Source organism: Aquarana catesbeiana, linkage group LG03, assembly GCF_042186555.1.
Source record: "Aquarana catesbeiana isolate 2022-GZ linkage group LG03, ASM4218655v1, whole genome shotgun sequence".
NCBI lineage: Eukaryota > Metazoa > Chordata > Amphibia > Anura > Ranidae > Aquarana > Aquarana catesbeiana.
The window spans coordinates 702489621-702506357 of record NC_133326.1 but is presented as its reverse complement, the minus strand read 5'-3'; the positions used below and the strand labels follow the sequence as shown (position 1 = coordinate 702506357).

At 43.9% G+C, this 16737-nt stretch overlaps 1 protein-coding gene across 8 annotated transcripts in view; it reads right to left on the bottom strand.

Annotated features, from left to right (window-relative positions):
* LOC141133605 (alpha-2,8-sialyltransferase 8E-like) overlaps positions 1 to 16737 on the bottom strand; it is a 344333-nt gene that overhangs the window by 130832 nt on the left and 196764 nt on the right. For all 8 annotated transcript variants that reach the window (XM_073623078.1, XM_073623077.1, XM_073623076.1 and 5 more), the window contains one exon: positions 3234 to 3314. In XM_073623078.1, the coding sequence (XP_073479179.1) occupies positions 3234 to 3314 (81 nt within the window). The remainder of the gene's footprint in view (positions 1 to 3233; positions 3315 to 16737) is intronic.

Genomic DNA, 16737 nt, shown 5'->3' with positions numbered 1-16737 from the left:
TATATGGAAGGGGTTATGGGTTGGCCCCATTTAGAGGGGATAAGGGCCTTAGCTGTATTCAACAGATGGGGAATGAGCGAACGTTTATACCTGCCAATAGGTATCAAAGTGGCATGGAAAAGTCCAAGGGTCTTGGGGGAGGTCGATGTCAGTGATTTGATGGATTAGGTTCAACACTTTAGACCAATAAGGGCGGATGAGAGAACAGGCCCACCATATGTGAGCATGGGTAGCATCAGACCCATAACACTTTATTTCTAGTTGGTGCGTCTACCACCCGACCCATAAAATTATCCTGCAAGACATTTAGGAACTGGCGAGCCTTAGATAAATGCGTGGTTCCCTAAAATCATGAGAACTGTTGAACCAGGTCTCTGAAATTCCCACAAAATCCAAATCCTCCTCGTACAACATGTTGTGGAAAATTTTATATTAATGTATTGTCATAAGTCTCCCAAGGTCTGATCTCTTGCAGCCTGCTCTAAAGAGCGGACTGGGGCAGACTGACGCTGGCTGAGACCTGTTAGGTAGTGGAAAACTTCCTTGTGTTTGGAGAGAGGTGTTTGCGGAGTGGGGACATGTCCACCAGCAAAGGGCCCCTGTGCAATGCACAGAACGATCGTCTGGTGGGGGTGTGCTCGCTCTGCAAAGACATTATCGGTTGTTTCCTCTTGTCACCCCGATATATGCCTGATCAACATGTTTGGGGTGCCATGACGTACACCTGCAGATAATCCCCCTTGCACAAAGAACTCTAGTCATCGTCATTTAGTATATTGTATCATGTCCTGTAGTAATTGGTTGTTTTGTGTTCTGTTGTTAAATCCTTATATGGTCACTTACATCCTGTGAGGTCATATCCTGTGTCCATTTCTTGTGAGGTCACAAGCTTTGTAAGAGGTGTTTGGCTGTTGGAAGCCCAACCCTCAAGCTTTGGGACTTGCTATTGATATGCTAATAAAGTGGCTCACTCAGACAGCTCAGGGAGGCTGGCTGCAGTGTGTTTTTGGAACTGGAAGCATGAGGTTGTGATTATTTGTCTAGTTGGATGGCTGGGGCACACACCAGAGGATGGATACGATCAAAAGGTGAGATGCATTTATATCATTAGACGGAATTGTTATTATGATTAGAAACAGGAGATTTGGCTGTGTGCTTTGCATACAACCAAATTTCGCTAACAAACAGTATCTCTAGTTCACCCATCTTGTCTGCCAGGCTCCTGTTATTGGTGAACATGCCACGTAGTTTAGACCAGTCGCATATTATCCTTTTATTGGGTGTGCCGAGATTGCAACTGGGACTTGCTACTATACTTACCTTGGGTTTATGTGTTTTGGTCAACCTACCACTAATGCCCCCAATACTACCCTCTGGAATATGTTCCGCGCTGACTATCTCTACCTCTGGACCCACCCCCCATCGCCTAGTTTAAAAACCCCTCTAACTGGACTGGGGGTGATACAAGCTGGGGGGGGGGGGGGGCTGGGAAATGGTCAGATGGTGATGTCTATAATCAAAAAAAAGCTCATCCACTAATATATACAACAATACTGCTCAATGAAAACAATTTGGTATAAGAAGTACATATCTATATACTGTAAGCCAGCTCCTAGCACTCTGTATGTACAGATAATGTGAAGGTAATCGATGACCATTCATATAACCCTGAATGGTCATAAATGATAAATTATCTGGCCTGAGCATTTGAGGATTTTTGTACAGACAGACATGTGTTCAGGCTTGGGAGGTATCTGTCAGATGTGATTGGGCTGCAGAGTGCAGACTCCCCACCTCCACACACACTCACTATCTCTTCCTATTCTTCTGTCACATTAACCCTTCACTGCATCAGTAAAACAAATCCTCCAGAAAAAAAAAAAAAAAAAAAAAAAGTTTGAACTAGAGTATATTTATACTTTAATGATAGCAATTGCTGGTTTGCAATTTTCATGAGTAATTTTCCGTGGCAAAGACTAATTTAATTTCTTGTATATTGATGGGTTTTTGTACGAGTGCTGGTACAATAATCTATCAGTACATTCAATAATGCATTAACGTAGGCAATGCTCATTCAAAAGTACTTGAAAATTTCATTTATTTTTAACATTTTGGAATTAATTTCTCAAGAAAAATAAAAAAAAAACGCATTCATTGTTAGAATTTTGTTAAAAAATTCCATCCTGCTCCTTCAATTTTTTCATTACTATGGCCAAATCAATTGTCAGTTTGACCCCATAGGGGTTGAAGGTTATGAGAATGAAAATGAACAAATGTTCCAAAAATAAATGGAACAATATTAATAGTAGACCATTCCTGCATAAAGTACAGCATCATGGCTGATTGTGGTTTCTACCAGGGGCACGGGGTGACAACGCACAAGCAAAAATTAGATACTAAAATAGGAAGTTAACAAGGAAGTTGAATGAAAGCTGCAGATTTCTATAGATAAAAGTTACTTCGGACTTATGCCGCGTACACACACGGTCAGATTTTCCGATGGGAAATGTTCGATGTAAGCTTGTTGTCGGAAATTCCGATCGTGTGTAGGCTCCATCGGACATTTTCCGTCGGAATTTCCGACAAACAAAATTTGAGATCTAGATCTCAAATTTTCCGACAACAAAATCCGCTGTCCTAAATTTCAATTGTGTGTACACAATTCCAATGCACAAAGTTCCACGCATGCTCGGAATCAAGCAGAAGAGCCGCACTGGCTACTGAACTTAATTTTTCTTGGCTCGTCGTATGTGTTCTACATCACCGCGTTCTTGACGTTCAGGATTTTCAACAAGATTTGTATGACTGTGTGTATGCAAGACAAGTTTGAGCCAACATCCGTCGGAAAAAAAAAAAACATGGATTTTGTTGTTGGGATGTCCGATCGGGTGTACAGGGCATTAGACTTTCACATTAACCTTATAAAGATTACATAACATGTATGTGTGTGCTTACATCTACATTCATTTCTCATTTGTTTATTACAATGAAGTGCTTTACAGCATAAGTGGGGAAGTGGGTAGTGTAGTAGAGTTTGTATCTATAAAGATCATTTATCTGTTTTATCCAAGGTCAGAGTATGACCCCCGACCCTCTAAACCCAATATTTGTGCATTGGGATTAGGCCAGATACAACTCTGCAATTGGGAAACGTGCTCAGAGCTAATATTCTGATAATATTCTCTGTCTGTTCACACTCCGATATACAGCAAGAATAAAAATGATTTACTTACATTCTCAGCACAGAATTCAATATCAGGGATCTCAGATGGGAACATTCCGATGTGGAGACGTTTGCCCCATGTTTCCACACCCTTTATAATAGAGGGAGAGTTCTTATTAAAATAAAATGTAACATAGAGGCAATTATCTTCTCACTCTCTCCATCTCTCACATTCTCTCTCTCTCTCTCAGTCTCTCTCTCTCTCAGTCTCTCTCTCTCTCAGGTAACTCTCTCAGTCTCTCTCTATCTCTCAGTCTCTTTCTATCTCTCTATCTCTCAGTCTCTCTCTATCTCTCAGTCTCTCTCTATCTCTCTATCTCTCAGTTTCTCAGTCTCTCTCAGTCTCTCTCTATCTCTCAGTCTCTCTCTATCTCTCAGTCTCTCAGTCTCTCTCTATCTCTCAGTCTCTCTCTATCTCTCTATCTCTCAGTCTCTCAGTCTCTCTCAGTCTCTCTCTATCTCTCAGTCTCTCTCTATCTCTCTATCTCTCAGTCTCTCTCTATCTCTCAGTCTCTCTCTATCTCTCAGTCTCTCAGTCTCTCTCTATCTCTCAGTCTCTCTCTATCTCTCTGTCTCTCTGTCTCTCTCTATCTCTCAGACTCTCTCTATCTCTCAGTCTCTCTCAGTCTCTCTCTATCTCTCAGTCTCTCTCTATCTCTCAGTCTCTCAGTCTCTCTCTATCTCTCAGTCTCTCAGTCTCTCTCTATCTCTCAGTCTCTCAGTCTCTCTCTATCTCTCAGTCTCTCAGTCTCTCTCTATCTCTCAGTCTCTCCGTCCCTCTCTATCTCTCTATCTCTCAGTCTCTCAGTCTCTCTCTATCTCTCTATCTCTCAGTCTCTCAGTCTCTCTCTATCTCTCAGTCTCTCTCTATCTCTGAGTCTCTCTCTATCTCTCAGTCTCTCTCTATCTCTCAGTTTCTCAGTCTCTCAGTCTCTCAGTCTCTCTCTATCTCTCAGTCTCTCTCTATCTCTCTATCTCTCAGTCTCTCTCTAGCTCTCAGTCTCTCTCTATCTCTCTATCTCTGTCTTTCAGTCTCTCTCTATCTCTCAGTCTCTCTCTATCTCTCAGTCTCTCTCTATCTCTCTCTATCTCTCAGTCTCTCTCTATCTCTCAGTCTCTCTCAGTCTCTCAGTCTCTCAGTCTCTCTCTATCTCTCTATCTCTCAGTCTCTCTCTATCTCTCAGTCTCTCTCTATCTCTCAGTCTCTCAGTCTCTCTCTATCTCTCAGTCTCTCTCTATCTCTCTGTCTCTCTCTATCTCTCAGTCTCTCTCTATCTCTCAGTCTCTCTCAGTCTCTCTCTATCTCTCAGTCTCTCTCTATCTCTCAGTCTCTCAGTCTCTCTCTATCTCTCAGTCTCTCAGTCTCTCTCTATCTCTCAGTCTCTCTCTATCTCTCAGTCTCTCTCTATCTCTCTATCTCTCAGTCTCTCTCTATCTCTCAGTCTCTCTCTATCTCTCAGTCTCTCAGTCTCTCAGTCTCTCTCTATCTCTCTGTCTCTCTGTCTCTCTCTATCTCTCAGTCTCTCTCTATCTCTCAGTCTCTCTCAGTCTCTCTCTATCTCTCAGTCTCTCTCTATCTCTCAGTCTCTCAGTCTCTCTCTATCTCTCTATCTCTCAGTCTCTCTCTATCTCTCAGTCTCTCTCTATCTCTCAGTCTCTCAGTCTCTCAGTCTCTCTCTATCTCTCAGTCTCTCTCTATCTCTCTGTCTCTCTGTCTCTCTCTATCTCTCAGTCTCTCTCTATCTCTCAGTCTCTCTCATTCTCTCTCTATCTCTCAGTCTCTCTCTATCTCTCAGTCTCTCAGTCTCTCTCTATCTCTCAGTCTCTCAGTCTCTCTCTATCTCTCAGTCTCTCAGTCTCTCTCTATCTCTCTATCTCTCAGTCTCTCTCTATCTCTCAGTCTCTTTCTATCTCTCTATCTCTCAGTCTCTCTCTCAGTCTCTTTCTATCTCTCTATCTCTCAGTCTCTCTCTATCTCTCAGTCTCTCTCTATCTCTCAGTCTCTCAGTCTCTCTCTATCTCTCAGTCTCCTCTATCTCTCAGTCTCTCTCTATCTCTCTATCTCTCAGTCTCTCTCTATCTCTCAGTCTCTCTCTATCTCTCAGTCTCTCAGTCTCTCTCTATCTCTCAGTCTCTCTCTATCTCTCAGTCTCTCTCTATCTCTCTATCTCTCAGTCTCTCTCTATCTCTCAGTCTCTCAGTCTCTCTCTATCTCTCAGTCTCTCTCTATCTCTCTGTCTCTCTGTCTCTCTCTATCTCTCAGACTCTCTCTATCTCTCAGTCTCTCTCAGTCTCTCTCTATCTCTCAGTCTCTCTCTATCTTCAGTCTCTCAGTCTCTCTCTATCTCTCAGTCTCTCAGTCTCTCTCTATCTCTCAGTCTCTCAGTCTCTCTCTATCTCTCAGTCTCTCCGTCCCTCTCTATCTCTCTATCTCTCAGTCTCTCAGTCTCTCTCTATCTCTCTATCTCTCAGTCTCTCAGTCTCTCTCTATCTCTCAGTCTCTCTCTATCTATCAGTCTCTCAGTCTCGCTCTATCTCTCAGTCTCTCTCTATCTCTCTATCTCTCAGTCTCTCTCTAGCTCTCTATCTCTCAGTCTCTCTCTACCTCTCAGTCTCTCTCTATCTCTCTATCTCTCTATCTTTCAGTCTCTCTCTATCTCTCAGTCTCTCTCTATCTCTCAGTCTCTCTCTATCTCTCTCTATCTCTCAGTCTCTCTCTCTATTTCTCAGTCTCTCTCAGTCTCTCAGTCTCTCTCAGTCTCTCTGTCTCTCTCTATCTCTCTATCTCTCAGTCTCTCTCTATCTCTCAGTCTCTCTCTATCTCTCAGTCTCTCTCTATCTCTCTCTATCTCTCAGTCTCTCTCTATCTCTCAGTCTCTCTCAGTCTCTCTCTATCTCTCAGTCTCTCTCTATCTCTCAGTCTCTCAGTCTCTCTCTATCTCTCAGTCTCTCAGTCTCTCTCTATCTCTCAGTCTCTATCTATCTCTCTTTCTCTCAGTCTCTCTCTATCTCTCAGTCTCTCTCTATCTCTCAGTCTCTCAGTCTCTCTCTATCTCTCAGTCTATCTCTATCTCTCTGTCTCTCTGTCTCTCTCTATCTCTCAGTCTCTCTCTCTCTCTCTCTCAGTCTCTCTCTATCTCTCAGTCTCTCTCATTCTCTCTCTATCTCTCAGTCTCTCTCTATCTCTCAGTCTCTCAGTCTCTCTCTATCTCTCAGTCTCTCTCTATCTCTCAGTCTCTCAGTCTCTCTCTATCTCTCAGTCTCTCAGTCTCTCTCTATCTCTCTATCTCTCAGTCTGTAAGTCTCTCTCTATCTCTCAGTCTCTCTCTATCTCTCAGTCTCTCAGTCTCTCTCTATCTCTCTATCTCTCAGTCTCTCTCTATCTCTCAGTCTCTCTCTATCTCTCAGTCTCTCAGTCTCTCTCTATCTCTCAGTCTCTCTCTATCTCTCTGTCTCTCTCTATCTCTCAGTCTCTCTCTATCTCTCAGTCTCTCTCAGTCTCTCTCTATCTCTCTATCTCTCTTATCTCTCTATCTCTCAGTCTCTCAGTCTCTCTCTGTCTCTCAGTCTCTCTCTATCTCTCAGTCTCTCTCTATCTCTCAGTCTCTCTCTATCTCTCTATCTCTCAGTCTCTCTCTATCTCTCAGTCTCTCAGTCTCTCAGTCTCTCTCTATCTCTCAGTCTCTCTCTATCTCTCTATCTCTCAGTCTCTCTCTCTAGCTCTCTATCTCTCAGTCTCTCTCTCTAGCTCTCTATCTCTCAGTCTCTCTCTATCTCTCTAGCTCTCAGTCTCTCTCTATCTCTCAGTCTCTCAGTCTCTCTCTATCTCTCAGTCTCTCTCTATCTCTCAGTCTCTCTCTATCTCTCTATCTCTCAGTCTCTCTCTATCTCTCAGTCTCTCTCTATCTCTCAGTCTCTCAGTCTCTCAGTCTCTCTCTATCTCTCTGTCTCTCTGTCTCTCTCTATCTCTCAGTCTCTCTCTATCTCTCAGTCTCTCTCAGTCTCTCTCTATCTCTCAGTCTCTCTCTATCTCTCAGTCTCTCAGTCTCTCTCTATCTCTCTATCTCTCAGTCTCTCTCTATCTCTCAGTCTCTCTCTATCTCTCAGTCTCTCAGTCTCTCAGTCTCTCTCTATCTCTCAGTCTCTCTCTATCTCTCTGTCTCTCTGTCTCTCTCTATCTCTCAGTCTCTCTCTATCTCTCAGTCTCTCTCTATCTCTCAGTCTCTCTCTATCTCTCTCTATCTCTCAGTCTCTCTCTATCTCTCAGTCTCTCTCAGTCTCTCTCTATCTCTCAGTCTCTCTCTATCTCTCAGTCTCTCAGTCTCTCTCTATCTCTCAGTCTCTCAGTCTCTCTCTATCTCTCAGTCTCTATCTATCTCTCTTTCTCTCAGTCTCTCTCTATCTCTCAGTCTCTCTCTATCTCTCAGTCTCTCAGTCTCTCTCTATCTCTCAGTCTATCTCTATCTCTCTGTCTCTCTGTCTCTCTCTATCTCTCAGTCTCTCTCTCTCTCTCTATCTCTCAGTCTCTCTCTATCTCTCAGTCTCTCTCATTCTCTCTCTATCTCTCAGTCTCTCTCTATCTCTCAGTCTCTCAGTCTCTCTCTATCTCTCAGTCTCTCTCTATCTCTCAGTCTCTCAGTCTCTCTCTATCTCTCAGTCTCTCAGTCTCTCTCTATCTCTCAGTCTCTAAGTCTCTCTCTATCTCTCAGTCTCTCTCTATCTCTCAGTCTCTCAGTCTCTCTCTATCTCTCTATCTCTCAGTCTCTCTCTATCTCTCAGTCTCTCTCTATCTCTCAGTCTCTCAGTCTCTCTCTATCTCTCAGTCTCTCTCTATCTCTCTGTCTCTCTCTATCTCTCAGTCTCTCTCTATCTCTCAGTCTCTCTCAGTCTCTCTCTATCTCTCTATCTCTCTTATCTCTCTATCTCTCAGTCTCTCAGTCTCTCTCTGTCTCTCAGTCTCTCTCTATCTCTCAGTCTCTCTCTATCTCTCAGTCTCTCTCTATCTCTCTATCTCTCAGTCTCTCTCTATCTCTCAGTCTCTCAGTCTCTCAGTCTCTCTCTATCTCTCAGTCTCTCTCTATCTCTCTATCTCTCAGTCTCTCTCTCTAGCTCTCTATCTCTCAGTCTCTCTCTCTAGCTCTCTATCTCTCAGTCTCTCTCTATCTCTCTAGCTCTCAGTCTCTCTCTATCTCTCAGTCTCTCAGTCTCTCTCTATCTCTCAGTCTCTCTCTATCTCTCAGTCTCTCTCTATCTCTCTATCTCTCAGTCTCTCTCTATCTCTCAGTCTCTCTCTATCTCTCAGTCTCTCAGTCTCTCAGTCTCTCTCTATCTCTCTGTCTCTCTGTCTCTCTCTATCTCTCAGTCTCTCTCTATCTCTCAGTCTCTCTCAGTCTCTCTCTATCTCTCAGTCTCTCTCTATCTCTCAGTCTCTCAGTCTCTCTCTATCTCTCTATCTCTCAGTCTCTCTCTATCTCTCAGTCTCTCAGTCTCTCAGTCTCTCTCTATCTCTCAGTCTCTCTCTATCTCTCTGTCTCTCTGTCTCTCTCTATCTCTCAGTCTCTCTCTATCTCTCAGTCTCTCTCATTCTCTCTCTATCTCTCAGTCTCTCTCTATCTCTCAGTCTCTCAGTCTCTCTCTATCTCTCAGTCTCTCAGTCTCTCTCTATCTCTCAGTCTCTCAGTCTCTCTCTATCTCTCTATCTCTCAGTCTCTAAGTCTCTCTCTATCTCTCAGTCTCTCTCTATCTCTCAGTCTCTTTCTATCTCTCTATCTCTCAGTCTCTCTCTCAGTCTCTTTCTATCTCTCTATCTCTCAGTCTCTCTCTCTATCTCTCAGTCTCTCTCTATCTCTCAGTCTCTCAGTCTCTCTCTATCTCTCTATCTCTCAGTCTCTCTCTATCTCTCAGTCTCTCTCTATCTCTCTATCTCTCAGTCTCTCTCTATCTCTCAGTCTCTCTCTATCTCTCAGTCTCTCAGTCTCTCTCTATCTCTCAGTCTCTCTCTATCTCTCAGTCTCTCTCTATCTCTCAGTCTCTCTCTATCTCTCTATCTCTCAGTCTCTCTCTATCTCTCAGTCTCTCAGTCTCTCTCTATCTCTCAGTCTCTCTCTATCTCTCTGTCTCTCTGTCTCTCTCTATCTCTCAGACTCTCTCTATCTCTCAGTCTCTCTCAGTCTCTCTCTATCTCTCAGTCTCTCTCTATCTTCAGTCTCTCAGTCTCTCTCTATCTCTCAGTCTCTCAGTCTCTCTCTATCTCTCAGTCTCTCAGTCTCTCTCTATCTCTCAGTCTCTCCGTCCCTCTCTATCTCTCTATCTCTCAGTCTCTCAGTCTCTCTCTATCTCTCTATCTCTCAGTCTCTCAGTCTCTCTCTATCTCTCAGTCTCTCTCTATCTATCAGTCTCTCAGTCTCTCTCTATCTCTCAGTCTCTCTCTATCTCTCTATCTCTCAGTCTCTCTCTAGCTCTCTATCTCTCAGTCTCTCTCTACCTCTCAGTCTCTCTCTATCTCTCTATCTCTCTATCTTTCAGTCTCTCTCTATCTCTCAGTCTCTCTCTATCTCTCAGTCTCTCTCTATCTCTCTCTATCTCTCAGTCTCTCTCTATTTCTCAGTCTCTCTCAGTCTCTCAGTCTCTCTCAGTCTCTCTGTCTCTCTCTATCTCTCTATCTCTCAGTCTCTCTCTATCTCTCAGTCTCTCTCTATCTCTCAGTCTCTCTCTATCTCTCTCTATCTCTCAGTCTCTCTCTATCTCTCAGTCTCTCTCAGTCTCTCTCTATCTCTCAGTCTCTCTCTATCTCTCAGTCTCTCAGTCTCTCTCTATCTCTCAGTCTCTATCTATCTCTCTTTCTCTCAGTCTCTCTCTATCTCTCAGTCTCTCTCTATCTCTCAGTCTCTCAGTCTCTCTCTATCTCTCAGTCTCTCTCTATCTCTCTGTCTCTCTGTCTCTCTCTATCTCTCAGTCTCTCTCTCTCTCTCTATCTCTCAGTCTCTCTCTATCTCTCAGTCTCTCTCATTCTCTCTCTATCTCTCAGTCTCTCTCTATCTCTCAGTCTCTCAGTCTCTCTCTATCTCTCAGTCTCTCTCTATCTCTCAGTCTCTCAGTCTCTCTCTATCTCTCTATCTCTCAGTCTCTAAGTCTCTCTCTATCTCTCAGTCTCTCTCTATCTCTCAGTCTCTCAGTCTCTCTCTATCTCTCTATCTCTCAGTCTCTCTCTATCTCTCAGTCTCTCTCTATCTCTCAGTCTCTCAGTCTCTCTCTATCTCTCAGTCTCTCTCTATCTCTCTGTCTCTCTCTATCTCTCAGTCTCTCTCTATCTCTCAGTCTCTCTCTATCTCTCTATCTCTCTTATCTCTCTATCTCTCAGTCTCTCAGTCTCTCTCTGTCTCTCAGTCTCTCTCTATCTCTCAGTCTCTCTCTATCTCTCAGTCTCTCAGTCTCTCTCTATCTCTCAGTCTCTCTCTATCTCTCAGTCTCTCAGTCTCTCAATCTCTCTCTATCTCTCAGTCTCTCTCTATCTCTCTATCTCTCAGTCTCTCTCTCTAGCTCTCTATCTCTCAGTCTCTCTCTATCTCTCAGTCTCTTTCTATCTCTCTATCTCTCAGTCTCTCTCTCAGTCTCTTTCTATCTCTCTATCTCTCAGTCTCTCTCTATCTCTCAGTCTCTCTCTATCTCTCAGTCTCTCAGTCTCTCTCTATCTCTCTATCTCTCAGTCTCTCTCTATCTCTCTATCTCTCAGTCTCTCTCTATCTCTCAGTCTCTCTCTATCTCTCAGTCTCTCTCTATCTCTCAGTCTCTCAGTCTCTCTCTATCTCTCAGTCTCTCTCTATCTCTCAGTCTCTCTCTAGCTCTCAGTCTCTCTCTATCTCTCTATCTCTCAGTCTCTCTCTATCTCTCAGTCTCTCTCTATCTCTCAGTCTCTCAGTCTCTCTCTATCTCTCAGTCTCTCTCTATCTCTCTGTCTCTCTGTCTCTCTCTATCTCTCAGACTCTCTCTATCTCTCAGTCTCTCTCAGTCTCTCTCTATCTCTCAGTCTCTCTCTATCTTCAGTCTCTCAGTCTCTCTCTATCTCTCAGTCTCTCAGTCTCTCTCTATCTCTCAGTCTCTCAGTCTCTCTCTATCTCTCAGTCTCTCCGTCCCTCTCTATCTCTCTATCTCTCAGTCTCTCAGTCTCTCTCTATCTCTCTATCTCTCAGTCTCTCAGTCTCTCTCTATCTCTCAGTCTCTCTCTATCAGTCTCTCAGTCTCTCTCTATCTCTCAGTCTCTCTCTATCTCTCTATCTCTCAGTCTCTCTCTAGCTCTCTATCTCTCAGTCTCTCTCTACCTCTCAGTCTCTCTCTATCTCTCTATCTCTCTATCTTTCAGTCTCTCTCTATCTCTCAGTCTCTCTCTATCTCTCAGTCTCTCTCTATCTCTCTCTATCTCTCAGTCTCTCTCTATTTCTCAGTCTCTCTCAGTCTCTCAGTCTCTCTCAGTCTCTCTGTCTCTCTCTATCTCTCTATCTCTCAGTCTCTCTCTATCTCTCAGTCTCTCTCTATCTCTCAGTCTCTCAGTCTCTCTCTATCTCTCAGTCTCTCTCTATCTCTCAGTCTCTCTCTATCTCTCAGTCTCTCTCTATCTCTCAGTCTCTCTCTATCTCTCTGTCTCTCTGTCTCTCTCTATCTCTCAGTCTCTCTCTCTCTCTCTCTATCTCTCAGTCTCTCTCTATCTCTCAGTCTCTCTCATTCTCTCTCTATCTCTCAGTCTCTCTCTATCTCTCAGTCTCTCAGTCTCTCTCTATCTCTCAGTCTCTCTCTATCTCTCAGTCTCTCAGTCTCTCTCTATCTCTCTATCTCTCAGTCTCTAAGTCTCTCTCTATCTCTCAGTCTCTCTCTATCTCTCAGTCTCTCAGTCTCTCTCTATCTCTCAGTCTCTCTCTATCTCTCAGTCTCTCTCTATCTCTCAGTCTCTCAGTCTCTCTCTATCTCTCTGTCTCTCTGTCTCTCTCTATCTCTCAGTCTCTCTCTCTCTCTCTATCTCTCAGTCTCTCTCTATCTCTCAGTCTCTCTCATTCTCTCTCTATCTCTCAGTCTCTCTCTATCTCTCAGTCTCTCAGTCTCTCTCTATCTCTCAGTCTCTCTCTATCTCTCAGTCTCTCTCTATCTCTCAGTCTCTCAGTCTCTCTCTATCTCTCTATCTCTCAGTCTCTAAGTCTCTCTCTATCTCTCAGTCTCTCTCTATCTCTCAGTCTCTCAGTCTCTCTCTATCTCTCTATCTCTCAGTCTCTCTCTATCTCTCAGTCTCTCTCTATCTCTCAGTCTCTCAGTCTCTCTCTATCTCTCAGTCTCTCTCTATCTCTCTGTCTCTCTCTATCTCTCAGTCTCTCTCTATCTCTCAGTCTCTCTCTATCTCTCAGTCTCTCTCAGTCTCTCTCTATCTCTCTATCTCTCTTATCTCTCTATCTCTCAGTCTCTCAGTCTCTCTCTGTCTCTCAGTCTCTCTCTATCTCTCAGTCTCTCTCTATCTCTCAGTCTCTCAGTCTCTCTCTATCTCTCAGTCTCTCTCTATCTCTCAGTCTCTCAGTCTCTCAGTCTCTCTCTATCTCTCAGTCTCTCTCTATCTCTCTATCTCTCAGTCTCTCTCTCTAGCTCTCTATCTCTCAGTCTCTCTCTATCTCTCAGTCTCTCTCTATCTCTCAGTCTCTCTCTATCTCTCAGTCTCTCTCTATCTCTCTATCTCTCAGTCTCTCTCTATCTCTCAGTCTCTCTCTATCTCTCAGTCTCTCAGTCTCTCTCTATCTCTCAGTCTCTCTCTATCTCTCAGTCTCTCTCTGTCTCTCTCTATCTCTCAGTCTCTCTCTATCTCTCAGTCTCTCTCTATCTCTCAGTCTCTCTCAGTCTCTCTCTATCTCTCAGTCTCTCTCTATCTCTCAGTCTCTCAGTCTCTCTCTATCTCTCTAGCTCTCAGTCTCTCAGTCTCTCTCTATCTCTCTATCTCTCAGTCTCTCAGTCTCTCTCTATCTCTCTATCTCTCAGTCTCTCTCTATCTCTCAGTCTCTCTCTATCTCTCAGTCTCTCTCAGTCTCTCTCTATCTCTCAGTCTCTCTCTATCTCTCAGTCTCTCAGTCTCTCTCTATCTCTCTAGCTCTCAGTCTCTCAGTCTCTCTCTATCTCTCTATCTCTCTATCTCTCATTCTCTCAGTCTCTCTCTATCTCTCAGTCTCTCTCTATCTCTCAGTCTCTCAGTCTCTCTCTATCTCTCTCTATCTCTCTATCTCTCAGTCTCTCTATATCTCTCTATCTCTCAGTCTCTCTCTATCTCTCAGTCTCTCTCTATCTCTCTATCTCTCAGTCTCTCTCTATCTCTCAGTCTCTCAGTCTCTCTCTATCTCTCAGTCTCTCAGTCTCTCAGTCTCTCTCTATCTCTCAGTCTCGCTCTATCTCTCAGTCTCTCAGTCTCTCAGTCTCTCAGTCTCTCTCTATCTCTCAGTCTCTCTCTATCTCTCAGTCTCTCTCTATCTCTCTATCTCTCAGTCTCTCTCTATCTCTCTATCTCTCAGTCTCTCTCTATCTCTCAGTCTCTCTCTATCTCTCAGTCTCTCTCTATCTCTCAGTCTCTCTCTATCTCTCCATCTCTCAGTCTCTCTCTATCTCTCAGTCTCTCTCTATCTCTCAGTCTCTCAGTCTCTCTCTATCTCTCTGTCTCTCTGTCTCTCTCTATCTCTCAGTCTCTCTCTATCTCTCAGTCTCTCTCTATCTCTCAGTCTCTCTCTATCTCTCAGTTTCTCAGTCTCTCTCTATCTCTCTATCTCTCAGTCTCTCAGTCTCTCTCTATCTCTCAGTCTCTCCGTCTCTCTCTATCTCTCAGTCTCTCTCTATCTCTCAGTCTCTCTCTATCTCTCAGTCTCTCTCTATCTCTAAGTCTCTCAGTCTCTCAGTCTCTCTCTATCTCTCAGTCTCTCTCTATCTCTCAGTCTCTCTCTAGCTCTCTATCTATCTCTCAGTCTCTCTCTATCTCTCTATCTCTCAGTCTCTCTCTATCTCTCAGAATCTCAGTCTCTCTCTATCTCTCAGTCTCTCTCTATCTCTCTATCTCTCAGTCTCTCAGTCTCTCTCTAAATCTCAGTCTCTCTCTATCTCTCTATCTCTCAGTCTCTCAGTCTCTCTCTATCTCTCAGTCTCTCTCTATCTCTCTATCTCTCAGTCTCTCTCTATCTCTCTATCTCTCAGTCTCTCTCTATCTCTCAGTCTCTCTCTATCTCTCAGTCTCTCTCTATCTCTCTGTCTCTCTCTATCTCTCTGTCTCTCTGTCTCTCTTTATCTCTCAGTCTCTCTCAATCTCTCAGTCTCTCTCAGTCTCTCTCTATCTCTCAGTCTCTCTCTATCTCTCAGTCTCTCAGTCTCTCTCTATCTCTCAGTCTCTCTCTATCTCTCTATCTCTCAGTCTCTCTCTATCTCTCTATCTCTCTATCTCTCAGTCTCTCAGCCTCTCTCTATCTCTCAGTCTCTCAGTCTCTCTCTATCTCTCAGTCTCTCTCTATCTCTCAGTCTCTCTCTATCTCTCAGTCTCTCAGTCTCTCTCTATCTCTCTCTATCTCTCTATCTCTCAGTCTCTCTATATCTCTCTATCTCTCAGTCTCTCTCTATCTCTCAGTCTCTCTCTATCTCTCTATCTCTCAGTCTCTCTCTATCTCTCAGTATCTCTCTCTCAGTCTCTTTCTATCTCTCTATCTCTCAATCTCTCTCTATCTCTCTATCTCTCAGTCTCTCTCTATCTCTCTGTCTCCAAGTCTCTCTCTATCTCTCAGTCTCTCTCTATCTCTCAGTCTCTCTCTATCTCTCAGTCTCTCAGTCCCTCTCTATCTCACTATCTCTCAGTCTCTCTCTATCTCTCAGTCTCTCTCTCTATCTCTCAGTATCTCTCTATCTCTCAGTCTCTCTCTATCTCTCTATATCTCTCAGTCTCTCTCTATCTCTCAGTCTCTCTCTATCTCTCAGTCTCTCTCAGTCTCTCAGTCTCTCAGTCTCTCTCTATCTCTCAGTCTCTCTCTATCTCTCAGTCTCTCTCAGTCTCTCAGTCTCTCTCTCTCTATCTCTCAGAGAGAGACTGAGAGACTGAGAGATAGAGAGATAGAGAGAGACTGAGAGACTGAGAGATAGAGAGAGACTGAGAGATAGAGAGAGACTGAGAGATAGAGAGAGATAGAGAGAGACTGAGAGATAGAGAGAGATAGAGAGAGACTGAGAGATAGAGAGAGACTGAGAGATAGATAGAGAGAGATAGAGAGAGAGAGAGAGAGAGAGAGAGAGAGAGAGAGACTGAGAGACTGAGAGAGAGAGACTGAGAGATAGAGAGAGAATGAGAGATAGAGAGAGACTGTGAGACTGAGAGATAGAGAGAGACTGAGAGACTATCTCTCAGTCTCACAGTCTCTCTCTATCTCTCAGTCTCTCTCTATCTCTTAGTCTCTCTCTATCTCTCAGTCTCTCAGTCTCTCTCTCTCAGTCTCTCAGTCTCTCTCTATCTCTCTCTATCTCTCTATCTCTCAGTCTCTCTATATCTCTCTATCTCTCAGTCTCTCTCTATCTCTCAGTCTCTCTCTATCTCTCTATCTCTCAGTCTCTCTCTATCTCTCAGTATCTCTCTCTCAGTCTCTTTCTATCTCTCTATCTCTCAATCTCTCTCTATCTCTCTATCTCTCAGTCTCTCTCTATCTCTCTGTCTCCAAGTCTCTCTCTATCTCTCAGTCTCTCTCTATCTCTCAGTCTCTCTCTATCTCTCAGTCTCTCAGTCCCTCTCTATCTCACTATCTCTCAGTCTCTCTCTATCTCTCAGTCTCTCTCTCTATCTCTCAGTATCTCTCTATCTCTCAGTCTCTCTCTATCTCTCTATATCTCTCAGTCTCTCTCTATCTCTCAGTCTCTCTCTATCTCTCAGTCTCTCTCAGTCTCTCAGTCTCTCAGTCTCTCTCTATCTCTCAGTCTCTCTCTATCTCTCAGTCTCTCTCAGTCTCTCAGTCTCTCTCTCTCTATCTCTCAGAGAGAGACTGAGAGACTGAGAGATAGAGAGATAGAGAGAGACTGAGAGACTGAGAGATAGAGAGAGACTGAGAGATAGAGAGAGACTGAGAGATAGAGAGAGATAGAGAGAGACTGAGAGATAGAGAGAGATAGAGAGAGACTGAGAGATAGAGAGAGACTGAGAGATAGATAGAGAGAGATAGAGAGAGAGAGAGAGAGAGAGAGAGAGAGAGACTGAGAGACTGAGAGAGAGAGACTGAGAGATAGAGAGAGAATGAGAGATAGAGAGAGACTGTGAGACTGAGAGATAGAGAGAGACTGAGAGACTATCTCTCAGTCTCACAGTCTCTCTCTATCTCTCAGTCTCTCTCTATCTCTTAGTCTCTCTCTATCTCTCAGTCTCTCAGTCTCTCTCTCTCAGTCTCTCAGTCTCTCTCTATCTCTCTATCTCTCAGTCTCTCTCTATCTCTCTAGCTCTCAGTCTCTCTCTATCTCTCAGTCTCCAAGTCTCTCTCTATCTC